General features: G+C 34.4%; 1 protein-coding gene across 1 annotated transcript in view; it reads right to left on the bottom strand.

Annotated features, from left to right (window-relative positions):
* Prp16 (ATP-dependent RNA helicase l(1)G0007) overlaps positions 1 to 14902 on the bottom strand; it is a 140800-nt gene extending 125898 nt beyond the window's left edge. The window contains exons 1-11 of the mRNA XM_068762701.1: positions 14416 to 14902; positions 12079 to 12366; positions 10600 to 10809; positions 10305 to 10393; positions 9187 to 9389; positions 8412 to 8510; positions 7434 to 7563; positions 6425 to 6514; positions 4912 to 5049; positions 3303 to 3455; positions 2330 to 2523 (exon numbers count right to left, since the gene is read on the bottom strand). Coding sequence (XP_068618802.1) covers positions 2330 to 2523; positions 3303 to 3455; positions 4912 to 5049; positions 6425 to 6514; positions 7434 to 7563; positions 8412 to 8510; positions 9187 to 9389; positions 10305 to 10393; positions 10600 to 10809; positions 12079 to 12366; positions 14416 to 14747 — 1926 coding nt within the window. The 5' untranslated portion in view covers positions 14748 to 14902. The remainder of the gene's footprint in view (positions 1 to 2329; positions 2524 to 3302; positions 3456 to 4911; positions 5050 to 6424; positions 6515 to 7433; positions 7564 to 8411; positions 8511 to 9186; positions 9390 to 10304; positions 10394 to 10599; positions 10810 to 12078; positions 12367 to 14415) is intronic.
* Positions 14903 to 19463: the final 4561 nt, after the last annotated feature.

Below are 19463 nucleotides of genomic sequence, written 5' to 3'. Positions count from 1 at the left end.
GTTACAACAGTTTTAATATTGTACATGTTTACTATCATTACTAAGTAAAATATCCTAAACGGAAATCTATGAAGTTTCAAGGGATGGAAGTGATCGTTAAAAAGGTAGGGTAATCTTGGAAAGTAGCAGAGGAGACATGACTTGATTTTAGATCAATTAGTCCTTGTAGGGCGAGTGACATTTATGTGAAACAATTGTATTAGTTTCATTTTATATTTAAGAGTGTGCTGGTAAAGAATGATTCTCTTTAACCCTTTCCTCACCGTAGTCCGTTCCGCCGAAGTGCTCATTGCATGGCGGTAGGTTGATGTTCGAATTTTCTCATTTAAGTGTAGTAGTAGTAATATTTAAAGATTTTACTGGTATAATAATTATAAATAGATGTTAGGATAATTTTAGTAATTTATTTGGCTGTGATAAATCTTAAAACAGGAATCTACACATGATCCCACATTACAAGATGGATGCCGACTGACTCCGGCGCTGGTAACGAATAATTTCTTATCTTTAAACCATTATTTTTGACCCAAATTTCATTCATACATTAGAATATATGATATAGTTGAATTGTGAAACAATTGTGACAAATGACTGTACAATATCAAGATACTATGTCGACATTGAATCTGTATCTAGAACGATACTTAGAACGAACTGTATGCCTTTAAGATACAAAATCACGTATTGCATATTAACCCTTTGCACTCCAGCTTAGTAATGCATAGAGGCTACCAGCAACTCCAGCACTCATACTTCGCTCTTCCTTTTTTGTAAGCGATCAATTTATTTTCACCGAATTTGGGTTTCTTTATTGGACCAGGTATGGCCATGCGATTGATTTTTATTGTACCTGTTAAATGGCATTTCATTTGTAATAATTCTTCCGCCAGGACAATGCTAGTGTAATTCCTATCTGTATACATATGGTAACCTTTTGCATCTGGTACTTTCGACAATAAATTGTTATACAGGTGCAATGGATCTAAATGCTCTAAATGATCTTCTAATTCTATTGAACGTTATGAATGTAACGAAATAAACTTAAATCGAGCACTTTTTACTCTTATTACAATGTAAGCATATTAAAAGTATCATAAACACTATAAGATAAGCACAGACTATTTTACTTCCCTAATTGTTAAGGTGCCAAGGCAGTGAAACAACCATGTCGCCGCTACGGCGACAGGGAATTACTGTTAGCTTTTAAATGTCGCAAATACGACGACAACGGAGTGCAAAGGGTTAAGTGAATGGTTCTATACTCCCCATCATTATTTTACCCCATAGACGCCCATTGAAAGGGAAAGGCCTCCCCCAAAGACAATTTTAATGGGATATACCATAATCGCCACGCTTGGTAGGCGGGTTGACGATCGCAGCGTGGTATTATGGTACGCAGAGGACGCTGCTACCTATCCTCTGGAAACTATGAGTAGTGACAATCCTATATAATTATTGCATATTGTAAATTATATAAGATTATGTCCCGGGAATTGAAACCACTGGGCTACAATTGCTCCAAGCTCAACTGATAATAGTATTTGTTTACGCAGACGATCGAAGGTACTGTATATACGGTCAACGACCTCATGCAAAGCCTGTATATACATTAAGAAATTAATAAATAATTTATTGATAATTAAGATACGTATTTGTCCTCTAGATAGGGTTTATTGCCAGTATTGAAGCCATATCAAATGCGATTTAAAATATTAAATTGATGTTTATCAAAAAAGAAATCATATCTTCTATCTATCCATAGATATATATAATCGTGTAACGGTGTTACCATGGTATTTAGTAAAAAAAAGAAATATAGAAATTGTAGAATGTAAGTAGAAAAAAGATAAGAAAAGGATTAATATAAAGCTACTTCCGCTATGTAGCAGTAGTCGTGCAATAAAGTGCACCGCCCGCACCCCGCTGATAAATGCGTATGCGACAAACAATGCGAATTACACAACTACCACCGTAAATTCACTCAACAAGTATTTCACGCCTCTACGGAGCATCTTCAGAAGTAATGTTACACCGATTAGTGCCAAACACCGAGAGAAGAAAGATAGAAAATGTGAAGAACGACTGAAAAGAGTATGAAAATAGAAAAAAGTTGAAAATTTATTATTAAAAAAAAACGTCCCTGTCCCATAAATAAGATACGGGAATAAGAGGCCCCCAATAGCGGAGGTCATTTAAAAAAAACAGAATTACCATACTCCTCTAGAACCTATTGAAAAAAAAAATGTATATATTCAGTAGGTCAGAGAATCGGTCAAACTATTCAATATAACATAAAGTAACAATGATGAAATGATGAAACAGTACTTACCTCTCGCAGCAGGCCGAAGAGCATGTCAGTGGAGAGGGAACGCTCGTGCGCTTCATCCATGATGATGGCACAGTAGTTGTCCAGGTCAGGTTCACGGAGACCTTCTCGCAGTAGGATCCCATCCGTCATGTATTTAATCACCGTATTCGGGGACGTGCAGTCTTCGAAACGGATCGCGTAACCCACCTCCTCACCTGGATATTATATTACACTAGATATACTAAATCGGCAAACACCCAGGACGAGGTAACCTACCACTTAGACTCCGGTTCGATTTCGAGTGCCGGTCTGGTGTAAAAATCAGGGAGGAATCATAGGCCTCACTGATTAGAGAAGAAGATACAAAAGAAGAGTTCCTCCTACTACGTAGAAAAATAATAAGCATAGTGATAGATAAAAATAAAAAAATTATAAAATTGTAAACAAATAAGATTAATTAACATAACGCAAAATAAAGGGATAAAATTAAAAAAATGTGATATAGAATAATAATATAATAAAAGAAAATGTAAAAAGTAATGAGGAATGAATGAAAGGCGATACAGAGCGAAAGGGAAAGACAGAAGAATTGTGGTAAGAATGAAACGAACGAAACATAATATAATGTTAGAACGAAGAGAAAGAAAATAAAAATATCTGTGAAAAAAAAACAATAAATGTAAGCTAGTCCCTGTTCCAAACCAAATAGGGGGTACGAGGAAAAAAAAACCTACCACTTAACCGTTAATAATGACAGAATTTCAGCTCCTGTTTCATCTTCACTAGTTGAAGCTTTAATTTGAGTTAATATTAAATAAGTTACTACAAATTAATCTTATCTTAAAAAAATCAAGAAAAAACCATATGGAAGCTATCAACGTATCGACTGATATGTTAAAGAATAGAATCTAGCAAAGGTCACGATTTTCAACAACGAAGAAAGAGAAAAAGAGAGAGAGAGATAGAGAAAGAGAGTTCAGTATGAAAGTGTTACCTAGCTTGCATCCCATCTCGTCGGAGACTCGTTTGGCGACGGACATTGCGGCAACTCTACGAGGTTGTGTACAGCCTATTGTGCCCAGCCGGCTAAAACCTTCTTCGTGAAGGTACTGCGTCAGTTGAGTCGTCTTACCGCTTCCTGTTTCACCTACGAAACACATTGAATGTATAAGAAATAGAGTCACATTCAAATTATTATACTCCATGCAGAATCATTATATCCGGTCTACTTGTGAATATAGCCTTCCTTTTAATCACGTTCGGTGCTGAGAAAAAAAACGCAGTTTCCTGTCCAGGCCGTTTCAGTCAAAGTTGTCTGACTTCAATTATTTTTATAAATAATGCTCAAATTGACTTTTATTATAACGAAGTAACATTTGAGTAAAAGATGAAAATGTATAAGCAAAAAAATAATTTAGTAAATTTTAAACAGATTTATGAATTTTAATAGGCCTAAAGGGAAACTTCACTGTCGGTCAGCACTGACCGCGTTGGCAGAGAACGTGTTATATATCCAATAAGACCGACAAGAAGCTTACTTCCACCGTCTTCCAATGTCCTGAACCAGTCGATTTGTCCAATGTGTGTGGACTTCCTCTACCGCGTTTGTCGCTCCGTGGTGTCCTCTCCAGGACCTCAAGACCCAACAGCTATCTGTTCTTCTTACTAAAGGATGCCTGAGAGGTTCAGACCTCAACTTACTCGGTTGCCATTGCTAGGATAACATTTCTACTGTTTCGGAAAGCGTTAGCAGCTAGAGAAGAAAACAAAAGAAACTCCAGCAGCGCTTTTATTTATATGATGGGTGTTGGTGTCCCCTATGATATAAGAGTCGACCTCGTTTCCTACAAAGCCAGTTGGTTTTGGGACAAAGCGGGTTGGTTTTGGAATCTCTATAAATTTAGTACATACATAGTCCTAATATGTTCGCCTCTTCCGGAGAATCTAGCAAGTGTTTCGGTCTCAAGACAGTGCGTTGAAGGATTTGTTTTGAAAGTAACGAGTTTTCGTTCCTTTACACAACGCCATCTATGGAAAAGTTTTAACACTAACGCTCGAGATTAACACGACATCGGGTAGCATTTTAAGACGCTATCGGTGTTTTTTCTTGGAAGGGATCGCTCACTGCTCCCCTAATGGCATTCACTGATTCCGCAGGTTTGAGGTTTCACAGGGCACAGAGGACGCCTAGTCTAAGGCTTTATTTAAGGTAACGAAGCTAGAGGGCTTTCGGAAGAGTCTCGGCTCGAGCCACTACATTTACTTTTTTCACCGGGTTTTCATTTATACTATTTTACCAGGTTGAGAAGCCAAGCTGTTCATCGCTTCGACGGCTGTTCCATGGAGTGTCAAAGCTCATGGGCGCCCACGTAGGGACCTTGACTTGAGCTGCCACTCGGGTGTTTTGCTACGCGGATCGCTTGTAAACGTATCTGCTCGTACTAGCGTAGTTTTTGTAAAGAAATATATAAATAATGTATTTTCCAAGTACCATTAATTTATTTGAATATCGAATTCCGGAAAAATATCAATTCCAGGCAAAGTCAGATGGGCGATGTCTTCTGATTAGATATCTAAGAGAAATATCAAAGCTATTCACTTACCAACAATGATGATGACGTTGTTTTCCCTGATGACCTGCATCAGCTCTTCGCGTACTGCGAACACCGGGAGATACCTTCGCTGCTCTCCGATCGTCTTCTTCTTCACGAAGTCAGATTTCGACTCCGGTTCTTGGCCCTCTGCGTTATACCACAAATTTAAACACTGTACGCAGTATATTATGCCATTTATCATTTTCATTATTCATTCATTTATCATTTTCAATTTGAAATTACAAACTTTCTAACGCGAAAAACTTATAATTTTAAATTATTTTCTGTTAAACGCTAAAGGCTTATCGTTTTTTAATTTAAAATTACTGTCAAATGAAAAAAGCTTATACTAAAGAATCAGTACAAGTCAATAAATATGATCAGTAGAGGAATGGCTCCGAATATTATGAGAAGTTATTCAATTGTCGTAATTGACATGAGATTGGCGATGTCCATGAATTGAATGAATTGAAGGACTAGGCCAGTGATTCCCAAAGTGGTCTATATCAACCCCTAGGGGTCTATGACAACCTGCAAGGGGTCTACGTCAGCGAAAAAAAAATTTGGGGGTCCATGAAATAAAAATGGGGATCCACGATAGTGGATCTCAACACATACGCTGATAGTACCTATTTACTTACATCATACTATCTTATAACATCAAAACATTTACATTTTTTATAAATAACAATATAAAGAAACCGACTGGACATCATTAGCCGAGGATATTTAAGATTAAACCTTACAAAATTGATGCCAAATGTTGATAATTTATTATTAAAGCATCAGCTTATGTTATTGTATATTTTATATATACAAAATTTTATTTTGAGTAGGTTTAATTTAAATTCAATTAATAAATGTATAAATTAACATGTGTTTTTTCTTTAAGTTTTTATCACTAAACTTCACTACAGTTACAAATTTACAGGAAATCAATATCAGATAAGTAGGGGTCTACCCAACACGGAAAAACACGGCAGGGGGTCTACGTCACAAAAAAGTTTGGGGAACTCTGAACTAGGCAATGAAACTCAACCATCGCACATACGCCTACTGCAAGAAATTTCTGGTTAGAAATAAGTAGTGCCTGTTGTGTCAGTTATATTTGTATTGTTACTTTAGTGTTTTTATTGTGTACAATAAACTGTTAAATAAATAAATAAATAAGTAAAATTGAAGCATCTCACTATACTGGATGACATTATATATTTTTATTGCAATTCAATTTCAAATGCTTTAAAGATGGGAGACGAAATGTTTACCAATCATTTGCCTGGCTACGTCTGACATGATGTACATTCGTAAAGGCGTGTACGATAACATTTTTGCGCTAATGAAAACACTATATAATTATTTTTATTTTATTTTTAATTGATAGTATATCTCATTTATGTTTCTCTTTTGACATAGGCTTTATAAATAAATTTAGCCTGTGAAAAAAAACTATAAAATAGTTTCATCAATGATGATACAAATGAATATAATGAGTGTATTGATATAAAAAACCATCACAATGTACCTTTATCGAGATGCTCCGCGTATTTGTACGCTTGTCTGGTCGGTCCATCTTCTATCTCTTCTTTCTCCTTCTGTATACCCATAATGTTGCCTGTAAAAAAAATTCTTTAATTATTGCCACGAAAAAATTATTTGTGTTTCTTTATCTGTAAATATCATGTTAAAAACACCTATGGTGTCTATCTCTTTCTCTCTTCTATGTCGTTTCTACGTTTGTGACGCTTTTTTGTCTTTTCAAATGATAAACGTAAATGATTACTATAAATCAATCTAGGTGGATATAAAAGAATAAACAGACTAACCTTGAAATCAACTAACTATATATATTTATATGTATATATATAAATATATATAGGGGTTAATAGATGGCAGGCATAAAATTATAATCCACATAAAACAATTGTCAGTGCTATAGGTAAGTAATTTGATATAGTAAATAGTAAATATAAAAAAAGAATTGTAAATGAGATAATACAAGGTGCATTTTAAGTGTATAAGTGTATGGCAACAATAAAAAAAAAACTAGTTCAGGACGGGCCAGTAACATCCTCTGCGCACCATAATACCACAGCGCGATCGCCAACCCACTTGCCAAGCGTGGCGATTATGGTATAACACCCCCCCCCCCCCCCAATGATATCTTTAAGGGAGTCATATACCTAGCAATAGGCGTACATTGGCTGAAACGATACAAAGTACCTTACTACTATAATATGCTTGTGAACGTATTTAAATTGCATTATGGGGACCGCCCAATCAAACTACATGCAGACTTTTGCGGGTTCACACACCCACTAGTTGTACTATCCAAACTCTCACAGTACCTACCACATGCAGACCTTAGCCGTATTTACTCTCCTATGAGGTGTACTATGCAAAATGTATTGATATAGCTGCAAAATATGGAAAGAAGAAACAAGCCAGACGTTGGACTAATTTTTACTCATTTATTTGGTGCCTGAATCTAGTATCCCGACAACCCAGGACAAGGTTTAATACTAAAACCATACCTAGTTTAGTTCCCTCCAGTTTCCAATGTTTCTTCTGCGCCTTCTTTCTTTCCTTCTGTTCTCTAAATGCCTTTACTAAAGCCGAACCTTTTCGTGCGTTGATCGCCATGTCGGATGTTGGATCTTTTACCTAAAATGTTTATTGTGTTAAAAGGGCAAAGATAATTTATTGCATAATGCCTGTAAAATAGATAATTTTTTTCTGTAAAGCATTGGTTTCATAATTGTCAAATAATAATTAGATATATTTCATGGAAAAATTAAATACATACTTTTAAGATTAAACTACACTTTAAGATGTATGGCATTGTCAACAATATGGACAATTTAGCGACCCTGTTGTCTATTGGTCAAAAGTGGGCTTTGCTGGGTTGGCAGAGGTGGATTGATCTTTACCTGCACTGGACAGTCAGTCATTTAATTTGCCGAAATTTTATGTTTATACTAAACATTAAAACTACGTTAACAAATCTTAGAACTAACATCATTTACACAACCAATAACAATCCCTTATTTACAACCAATCACACGTGCCGTTTGCATAAGAGCGATGGTAGATATGTGCGACAGAGAAAGGTATATAGATAAATAGGAACGTAAATCATTCTTGTACATGAGTTGTCGCTTTTATTGCATTCAATACCTTATCAAAAGTAAATAAGGTTCAATTTTGTTAACACGATAACTAAGTGCTATTAAAACATGGTTTCTATAGAATTTTTTTTCAATCTCTCTAAACATCGCGATGTACCCATGGAATACTAAGTTACATTTCTTCCTTAGTATACGTACATTTATGTGGAGTTGTTGTCAAACCATACGTCATTATATAGCCAGGAGGCTTAAAAGGAACCTTCAAACTTTGCTACTTAAAAAGAAGTCTAGGAGCGTTGTTTTCTGCTCCCTAAAGCGACACAATAAATACCAGGCAATATTGACCCTTCATGAAAAAAACTGCACTATACATGTTCCACTCACCGGTATCACGGGCTCCGGTTGTTTGGTGAAGACGATGCGACCGTCCAGGAAGGGCGGGACTATGTTATGTACTAGCAAGTGGACACGATCTACGTTTTCCTGAAAACACAAATACCAACACAGGTTAATAAATCAAAACTTTATTTGAAAGATTATTATCGTAATGTTAATACGGTAAGAATGTGGTGAAAAGGGGGTCTTGTTAAAGTTGTCCTAGATGCTGAATGAAGGTCAATATCAAGCGGTTCTATTGGAAATCTATTGGGATGGCCATGTCCAGTAGTGGACGTCTTATAACTGAAATGATGATGATGATGATGATGTAACAATTGCTGTAGTTCATAAAGGTCTCTGGGACTTAAGTGAAGACCACAGACTGGCAAGGTTGGGGCGGCCGCCCGCTCCATAACAACGAACAGCGTAGGCGAACCGAAGTTTGATCTGGATCCCTTCTTGGCTCGCTTGTAGTCCGCGCTACCTTCACACAACTTCAACACTGCACAGCTCTACTCAGGTAGAGGGTTTGAACACATGCGAACATCATCGTACAACTGGAATGCATCTGTCTAGGTTTTATCTTATTTTTAAGTACACGGACCCTTCCGTCCCTTGAAATAAGTTCCGATGAAGCTGTAAAAGCCTTCGAGTTAACAGCATCAACGCGCAACATAGGGCGCTCACCTCCAATGTGGTAAGGCGATCTATTGTAAATCTATGTCCAGCATTTATCCTACGGCTGATGATGAGGGCATATCGAGGTGTGAGTGAGGGTTACCTCATCCATGTCGCTGTTCAGGTTGACGGCGTGAACGACGCCGCTGGTAAGCATTCTGTTCCGCTCCCACAGCTCGTTGTCGCGGTCGATTTGTTGCCGCTGCGCCGACACCTTGCGCATGCGCCGTTTTTCTATCTGTTCCTCTTTCCGCGCGATATACTCCGCGCTGGTACCCGCGAACGGATCCGTCTCGTCCGTTTCACCTGATCAACATACCAAGTCATCGCTCATGTGAGTATAAATGAGTAGTGTTTCAGATGAACACCCACGGTCACTGAAAATTTATCAGCTTTCTATGGTGAAGAACTAAAATATATGCTTGAGGTCACCGGGCATCTTTCAATTTCAGTACAACGTGTAAAGCCTTGCAAAGTAAGACTTCTAGTTTGTGTGCTTGAAATGTTACAAAATAGAGAGTGTTCTAATAAAAATAAATAACAATTTATTGGTTTCTTATTCGTGTAAATGTCAAAAACAGTAAAGATAGACGGAATCATTTTGACGGATTTTTTTTAATTGGCCAACTCTTCTGTTTTCAAATCCACTCACAGCATAATCAAATTAGCCAATTACTTCTTTCTTTTTTTCTATTTATGATAAATGTAAGAAATCCTCTCCGATGAGGCTTTTAGGCCGCATCTTCTCGCCTTTATAGAAAATTTAGTCTTTGAAGCTCTGGCAAGGAGCGGTAGCTCGCTGCATCCAGAAGAGGAGAAAATAAATAAGGCCCACGCGCTGGTTAAGACTGGCCAAGTAATTTAAAAATAAAATAGTAAAATAAAAGGGAGAATAGAATAATCAAAAAATTTACAGAATATAAAAAATCTATCATAAAAATGGTTATAAATAGGCATGTAATTTATATGAAATAAGTAACTAATTATAAGATAAATAAGTAAGTAAAAACGTGAAAAACTTTGATAAAAAGACAAAAAAAGAATACAAGAATTATAAATAAACTCATAACGACTAAATTTCGACTTGAAAGCTAAGAAATCCTTCAATGGGACCGTGTGTGCGCAAATGAGGGGAGAGGCGAGGCTATGTCCAGCAATGGAAGTTCAACATCTGGAATAATAATGATGATGTCATGTTTAAAAGTTATCATAAAAGGTTACCTTCACCCATGTTGTACCAAGCCCTGTCAAGTTTCTTCTCCGCTTCCTCCCAATCTGGGTCGTCGATGTCAACCCCACGACGAGATGACCTATAACATAAAATATAATTTTAAATACATTCCAAAATAAAAAAAAAAATAGTTCGAAATTTAAATTACATAAGTTTTAACTTAAAATAATATTTTTCCAAATGTAGCTGGAAGAATTGTTCATCTGAAGTAGCAGTAGGGGGCAAATCGTTCACACAACGGACTGCCGACCCCAATAAGTGGATGATAAACTAAGAATTACTTACTTATGTGGTGTTGGTTTTGGCGTGAAGTCATACGGTCTTCCCTTATTGTCCCTTAGAGGTCGACCTCTTTCACTCCGCTGCGACCTATCACCTGTACCATCCCTAGGTAGAGGGGTTGGGAAATCCCAGCTGGATTTTCGTACTGGTCCTTTCGTATCTTCATCGTCATCATCCCAAGCTGTTTTATCAGTTGGTTTCAGCACTTTCAAGCTGGAAAATTTATATTTTTTTACTACAAACATCAACTAGATAAATGTAAAGAAAAGTAAGACTTATGGCTAGAATTCCTTGAGTTCGGTTTCGTGAAACATTGTCTTTAGACGGAGAAGTCAAATCATATTTAAAGTGGGTTCAATAAAGAAAAGTATTTGTGACCATTTTCTTTATCAAGTGCATTTCATGTGTTTAAAGTCTATTACAATATATAATACAACTAATAACTAACTGCACACAAAACAATATATACATATATATATATATATATATATATATATATATATATATATATATATATATATATATATATATATATCCTAAAACTGTATCCCAGGAGTTGAATCCTTGATTTATGATCGCAAGTCTTGGTGAACTATGGACTATAGGCTCTCATTGTTGATATGTGTATATATTAAAAAAATGTAAATAAAAAGTCCCTGTCCCACACCCGATAGGGGGTACGAAAAAAAAAAAAATGTATATATATAATGTGTATATATATAGCTTTAATTATACATTTATTTCAAAATTAATACTTAAAGAATCATTCTTTGTAAATGAAAATTTTCTTTTCATATTCTCGGCAATGTTGGTATAAATATTATTATTTTTCTCATGTTTTCTTTGATGCACATGATTGGATTGATGAATGGTTCTAACACAAAAAAAATATAAGAGTCTATAGCTTTCCAAAATTTGGTGACGATCACAACACAAAAATCATGTCATAATTCTCCAACATTTCTGTCCATATGCACTCACTGCAAGACAAAGGCTTCCCCAAAGACATTAATGAGGAATATACAATAATAGCCTCACTGAGCAAGCAGTTTGGTGATCACAGTATGGTATTATGGTACACAGAGGATACTGCTGCCTATTCTTTGGAAACTTGGTTGTGAGCATTAGCAATATAATTATTACACATAGTCTGAAGATAGTGTTCGGGAATGAAGCCTGCAACCTACAATCTCAAGTCTCAGACCTCTATAGCTAACCTATCACTGCTCAATGTCAGAATTATCCTTAGTTAATCGCATTATTACTATTAAATAAAAAACTAAACTACACTACCTATTAAACGTTTAAACTAAACTACCTATTTTGCACACTGCAAAATAGGTAGTTTCGTTTAAACTATTAAAACTTAAATAAATAGAGCAAGAAAAAAGATCATAAGCTTTTAACACACAGCACAAAGTATATCATCAGACAGCTAGTTATACATAAACAAAACATTATTAAGTTTCAAAATAAACTTGCTTAGGCGTTCTCGGTTCATCTTTGAATCTCGGTTCATAATAGCTTCTTGAACTTCCCCTTTCTGTATCTCTTCTATCTCTATCCCTTTCTCTCCTGTCTGAATAACGATCACGATCCTTGTTTCTGTCTCTATCTTTTCTGTAGTCATCATCATCTTTTCTCCTATCTCTATCACGGTTTCGCCGATCATATCGATTATAATAAGAACGATCATCATCTTTTGATCTCTCTTTTTTTTCTTCTTTTGTCGAATAGTGCACACCTTTCTCTTTAGTTTCCTTCTCTTTTCTGAAAATGAAATAAAAACGGCATTAGAATTATTCTTATAGAAAAAATAAAAAAATGCAAATAAGCAAAGATTAAAATTATGAGGTAAAATGTGAGGAAAGTAGAGATATAGATGCCCAGTGCAAGGCATAAGCCTACCACTTGATTGCCACTCCAGGAATGGCAATCTAGTGTGGTATTGTAAGAAGCAGATGATGCTGCAGCCCATTCTCTAGAAACTTGTTTGTGGGCAGTGGTAATCCTTTGTAATTGATGCATTTAGTGTGAATTACGTATGATTGTATCTCGGGAATAAAACCCACAACTAACACCTATGATTGGAAGTGCATAAGGGAGAATTTGCAGCTTATTTATTGTCAATTCATGGTACACCCTATACAAATATTATTGATTCAAAAACAATTATATAGCAAGACAGTGTTTTTCCATATTCAGATTACTATATATTAAAATTATTTATTGTCTGTCCCTGCGGACTTTTTTCATGGAAAAGTTATAAACCCGTTCCATTTCAATAGAAAAAATATATTAATGTAACATATTTCAGAGTTACCATTTTACACATAGTGAATTAAAATGGGTGTAAAAGCTATACTCCCCTTCCTTCGTTTTTTTTTTTCAACTTTTACACCTATAACCAATCATCCTGTGTAGCTATTTGTTGCTACAAGAGAGTGTTTGCTGCAGTATACATATTTTATCTCCTCTGTATTTTGTGATCTGTTCAAAGACAAAGCCAATGTGCCCCAATTGGCTGAGAAAGCATCTCCTTTTATACCTCCTGCTACCAGTTTTAATTACCTATACCACTATGTTGATTTTTAAGTGATTGCGCAATTCTGATATTTTTAGTGGCAGTCTACATATTAAACAGATACAATTTCACACAAGATACAGTAAAACATTTATTTAAAAAACTTTTAGTGACTAATTATCCACCGCAATATTCCTTCCAAATTACAGTTCTCACAACATAAGGTATGAAATATTTTAAATTTGTGATTTCAGCGTGCGGGACGCATCACATTGTACAAATACTAAACTTACATAGTGTATGTTTTGTTAACCGAAATTATGACTTTAAACTTAATCTGGTACTTATTTATACATGTGATACGAGCATGGTCCATAATTAGTTGAGCTTGAAAATTAATCAACAATAGTTATAAAGTTAAAGAACAAACTTTTAAAGAAAAACATTAAATTAAGTTTGATATTTATTCTGATATTTCGATGTATAATATAGTTACAGTGGCCAAAGGGTCAGTGTAACTATTTAGCCACATAATCAACTAAAACCTTATGTTTATTTAATAACTATAGTTGGATGTATTAAGTTTTCTCCAATTTGTTTGGTTTTCTTGTTATGTTGTAGGTATTTGTAGGTATTTGTTGTAGGTTATGAATTAACCGACTTGTAATAGCTAACAAATTACGTTCACAAATTTATGTTCCACCTACTAAAAAAGGTTAACATCACTAAATAAATTAGCCATTAGAACAAAATGACAATAAATTACCAATCAGTTGACTTAAAAGACAATGAGCTATAAGTATAAAAGACTTTCACTGTTGTGTCCCAATAATATATTGTGAAATATTGCATAATAAACCAACAAGAAATCATAAAAATGTTATATCTTTAATTTGATTTAATATTCTCTGTTGTACATCTAGCATGTATGCAAATACATATAATTATATCATATAATATAGGATATGTGGTATTTTTAAGCTACCAGAAGTACAACTACGAAGTACTGCAACCATTACCAGAGTTTACTTGCATTGCAGTTTTGTGTATATTTAAGATGTGCATCACAATTTCATAAACATACTTTGTGTAAGATTACACTGTGTTAGAGATCCCTAAAAATAATCTTTTGTTAAACATGTCTTGCCTTGTCTCAACCAGCTGGTTGAGATAACTTAGCAACATTGTCAGTAAATTAACATATACCTTATATTTGATGAGTCCATAAAGATCTTTTATCATAACCTACACATAAGCTTTTAAGTACAACAAAAACAAAATAAACAAATTATTACTTTTGTAAGCGTTCCAGCATCCTTTCTCTTGCCTGCTCCGAGAGTCCACCTGTGTAAGTTGGTGTTTCTTCATTATGCTTTCTGTATTTACGTCCCTTCACACCTGTTGGGTCGCTCAAATCCTCGGTTTCGTCGGTTTCATTTTCATCATTTTGGAAAGAGATTAACCTATCCTGCTTCCGTTTAGCAGCGGCTAATTTATCTAATCCTAATAAGGATGGTTTAGCAAATTGAAATTCTTGCGGTTTATCTTTCTTTTTTATGATTAATCCGCCTGGAGCGTCTCCTGAAGATCCCGCCAAGCGATGTACGCTTTCATCGCCGTCCTCCATTGTAATAAATGGTCAACAATAAATTTATGTCCTCCTCACTATGTGCTTGTATTTTTTTAAAGTTTTGATTAATAAGTGAACAACTTCAATAAATAAATCTTGTTAGAAAACAACACTTAAAAACTCAAAACAACATTGACGTTCACTAACGTGTGTCAGTGTCATATGGCATGTGATTTGACATTTTGACAGACTACCTAGTTATTGCCAGAAGAGTAAGTTTACCTCATTCATAAGTTTATGGTTTTAAATATAACATTTTAAAATAATTATACTTCAATTTGCTGCTAATATATGTCTATTGATTGAAATACCGATGTGAACAACATAGGCAAAAAAGAAAAATAAAGAGGTAAATTCGAACTTGACTAACGCACAGCAGCAAGATAGAGCGCTACATACTCTGTTGAAGAACGAACGAAAAAAAATCTAAAACGAATGTTCCACAGCGCACTTGAAACAGCAGAGAGCATAGCAAAGACAATCAAGCCCAACGAAGTAAATCGACCAGTCAACGAAAAGCAGTGTCAATAAATCGTACTTATAGTTCAGATTTATGAAATTACCCCTACGCTTTTGCTGCTTAGGGAGAGTATTGTACCCAGTCTAGCTATTAGTTCTATTACAAAGAAAATATGCGATAATTTTTAATAAAATAATCTTGTTTCAAAGTTTTATTTGCGATTATGTAGAGTGAAAAAGATATGTTGACGTACTAAACTAGTTATTCAAATTGTCCACCCTTAGCTTTAACACACGCTTTTAAACGGTCAGGCAATTCGTCAATGGATTTACGAACGGATTCCATTGGAAATTGGTCACTGCTGCCTCTAAAAATTTCTTGGACTATTCAATATTTTGGGTACGCTCAGAGCAGGCACAGACCACAATTTATAGTCCAGTGTTTAAGTCCGGACTAGCCGAAGGTCAATCATCAGTCTTTATGAAGTCTGGTACATTTTATTCAAACCATATTTGGGTAGTGCGCGCCTTATGACCCGGGGCTAAATTCTGTTGGAATGTCTACACTTCGTTTTTGTATAAAGTGTTCTTGAGAGGTGTAGCCATAGCTTCTAACACGGTATCTTGATACACTTTGACTAAAATTTTCACTCCTTTTTCGCAAAAATGGAGTTTTGTAACTCCTTTGTAGGAGACACCCCACCAAACCATGACGTATGCTGGATGATGGCTTTGCTGAACTTTGGCCACTACCTTGGAAGCTTGTTTAGAGCTGTATGCATACACTCGATCATTTTATTTGTTGCAGGGTTCCTCGATTGTAAATTTTTTTTATCGCTAAAGAGAATTTTTTTCTGTTTTTCGTCCGCGTATCGAAGGAACTACTGTTTTTATTTTTCGACTCTCTTTTGTTTTTGTGTCTGATTTAAGGTACATCCTGTTTATCTATGGTCCCTAGACCGAAGTCTTGTTTGATAATCCGAGAAAGTGTCTTCGGTGGGATTCTTATGTGGAAAGGATTTTCTGCTTCCTTATGGGATTTCGACGAGTTCTGTCTTTGACTGCATTAACGGCCTAGTTTTTTCGAATAGACCGCGGTCGGCCGGATCTCTCATGGTCATTAACCTACATGATTTCAGTGTACCTTAGGATGGTACGATACACAAAAATTCAGCTATTCCCTAGCTTTTGAAACGTATCAAATATGTCGGCTAACTCCTTACGTATATTGTACAGTGCAATTACTGCATTTGCTATTTATTCTCTTTAGTACCTCACTCCATTTCCAAAACAAATAATTTCTACAAAACTAAAAAACATACAATAATGGCGGGAAAGAAGTCTATTTTTTATCGTAGAAGCTAATGCTTGAAATTCAAAATAATGTTTTTTTAAATGTATGTTAACAGCCAGTAACAGAATTTATGGCTAGACTAGGTAGCTGTGACATTTGAACTTTTATATGTTATTGTCCAATTGCATGTCTGCAAGTCCCAACCGACAACACACTTCTGTCCACACCTGGGTCATATTGCATGTATTTTAGTTATTATCTTAGTGTTAGATCTGTAAGCTATTTTATCATAGTTTGCACTATTCCGTAGCATAAAAGTTATATCAATATTAGCACATGACGTAATAAAAGTAATCTGTCAACATAATACTATGAACATAACTTAAGCGTATTTTTTAAAATAACTTTTTTAACCCATGTATTATTTAAACAATTAGTCGGTTATAAATCTAGAAAAAAATATTTAAAGTACTAAATGATATTCAGAAAGAAATTCTGTAAATTGTTGTCATATTTTCGATAATATTTCAAAGGAAAAGACGTTGATTTAAAAATAAAAAAGCGCCGAAACAAAAGACAAAAGTACTATGAATAATGACTCCACCTTCTGACATCACCATTGTTTCGAGAGACGACATAGTTATATGCACATAGTGGGATCTCTTTTTAGAATACGAAACTGCAGACTTTTGAAAGTTGAATTTTTGACTAGCATTCTATTTTGCAACACGTAATACGATTTGTATTACGTGTTGCTTTTGAAAACCCTTTTAAAAGACTTATTAAGCACACAACTCTTAAAAAAATAACAATTAAGTTATAATTTGGTTGAATTTACAGCTTTTTCGATGTCAGTTAACGAAATTAAATGTAAAAGACTTGGATAAAGATGTCATAGTAAAAAATGCGTTCACATTTTTAATACTACGAGTACATATAAAAATTAACATTTATTATTATCTGTCCCTGCAGACTTTATATTTATAAATGTTATTGGCCTATCGTATTTAAAAGAAAATTTAAATTAATGTGATATATTTCGGATTCATCGTTTTAAATAAGAACTAAAAACTGAGGTATACATACAACTTTTTAATGTTAAACCTATTACCAATTCCTGTTTATATGTTTCAGAGACGAAAATAGAAGTCCTTATTACATAAATAAAATTAAGAATGGCTTAACCATTTCAATTTTTCGACAAATTCGTAAGTTCACTAATAACCAATAATTTCTTATAGTCGATTTAGTTCTTCACTCTCAAATTATTTAAATATATTATAAAATCGTTTAATTATTAAAAATGATTTTGTATATTTTAATATTATTAAACATGTTCAATTTATTAATGATTTTTTAACATTTATCGTAATTTATTTAAAATTAATGTCGATACATTAATTTACTCTTTATTGTATATCAATAAACATAGAAATAAATTACATGTAATCAACCCGACTGCCACGCGTGACTCTTGTGGTAAATCCTCCTTGGCATCTTTAGAGAGGTTTTTATTTCTCGAAATCGCCCACCTTTTTGGGTTCTCCCCCTGCCATAGGGGCGTTAGAACTCGGGTAGTTTTTTATTTATTTTATTAAACTTTCTCCTTACATCTCCCACAAACTTTTAAATTACAATTTCCTTCTGTTCTTCACAATCTCTGTGTTTCTTCATTTTCAAATTGTCTCCCGTGAATCACCTTCCTTCTTTCATCTTCGTTCCTTTACCACAGTTTGTTACATTATCACAGTTTTGACTCAATTATTTCTAGTTTTAATTTTTTTACTTGTAATATATATCTTATTCATAATATACATGTTGTGTTCAGAGGCTTTCAACATTTGCGAGTGACGGTAAATGCTATTAGTTATATCAGACAATAGCCGTGTCACTAAAACGTGGCTCGCGGAGATAACATGACAGACGCTGTATGACAACCAACGAAATGCGCTTAAAGTTGTATTCTGGCTTAATTTAATATTTAAATTTGTGAAATATGTTCTATAAAAATTTATTTGAAAATTTGTATATGTATATGAACGCGTTATAAACATACATTGGACGTATTACGTCGTAATTTACGCTTTAGAAAATGTTAAAATTGTTTACGAAATATAATGTATATAACATTTTAATTTCAGTTGAGATTATATTAAAATATTTGCTTTATGTTTGAATTATTTCTTAAATAATCTGTGTCGACTATCAAATTCGATTTTGAATTTTTTTATTGTATTTTTCACTAAAAATTTGTTGACATATTAAATTTTTTGTTAAATGAAACAACCTACGTTTTACAAACTTACATTTGACGTATTACGGCGTAATTTGCGCTATAGTAAAATGTTATAAATCGTTTTCGAAAAAAAAAATTTAGTCATTAAAACTTAAGAAAATGCGTTGAATATACATTTTAATTTCACGTGAGATTATATTCAAATATATATTTAATCTGTGCCGATTACTGAATTTGACGATGGAGCTGTGTTGTTTTTGGAGTTATAAGATTAAGATCTACGATCAGTGATACAAAGTGACTATTCAGCAAGTTATTTGGACAGTGATTTCTTGAGCGATTTGGAAGCATAGTTTGGACTAAGCGAAAACATAATTTGTGTTAAAGTAGGGTACCCATATGATTTTAGAATAAAGGAGTCTCTTGTGAACAAGTGGTGTTTATTTTGAGAGGGGCACGCGTATCAAAACAAAACTACTCCATCAAAACCAAATCCTTTCCACAGATGTATCGTTTGCTCAAAAAATTGACAAGGTTTACGACCTGTGAAGTCACACTTTGCGTAGTACCGTGCTTTGAAACATATCACACATAGATAGCTTTATTTTGCGAACTATTTTTATATTTTTCTTATTTTTTTAGCTTTTTTCAACCTTTTAGTAAGAATAAAGTTTTGACAAACGCATTGTTAGTTTCATTGACTAGTAATAATGTAATTCGCCCT

The sequence above is a fragment of the Battus philenor genome, unplaced genomic scaffold (genome assembly GCF_028537555.1).
Source record: "Battus philenor isolate CCGP_79_NKW_IND1 unplaced genomic scaffold, ilBatPhil1.0.hap1 SCAF_16, whole genome shotgun sequence".
Lineage (NCBI taxonomy): Eukaryota > Metazoa > Arthropoda > Insecta > Lepidoptera > Papilionidae > Battus > Battus philenor.
This window is presented reverse-complemented; position numbering and strand designations above follow the sequence as displayed.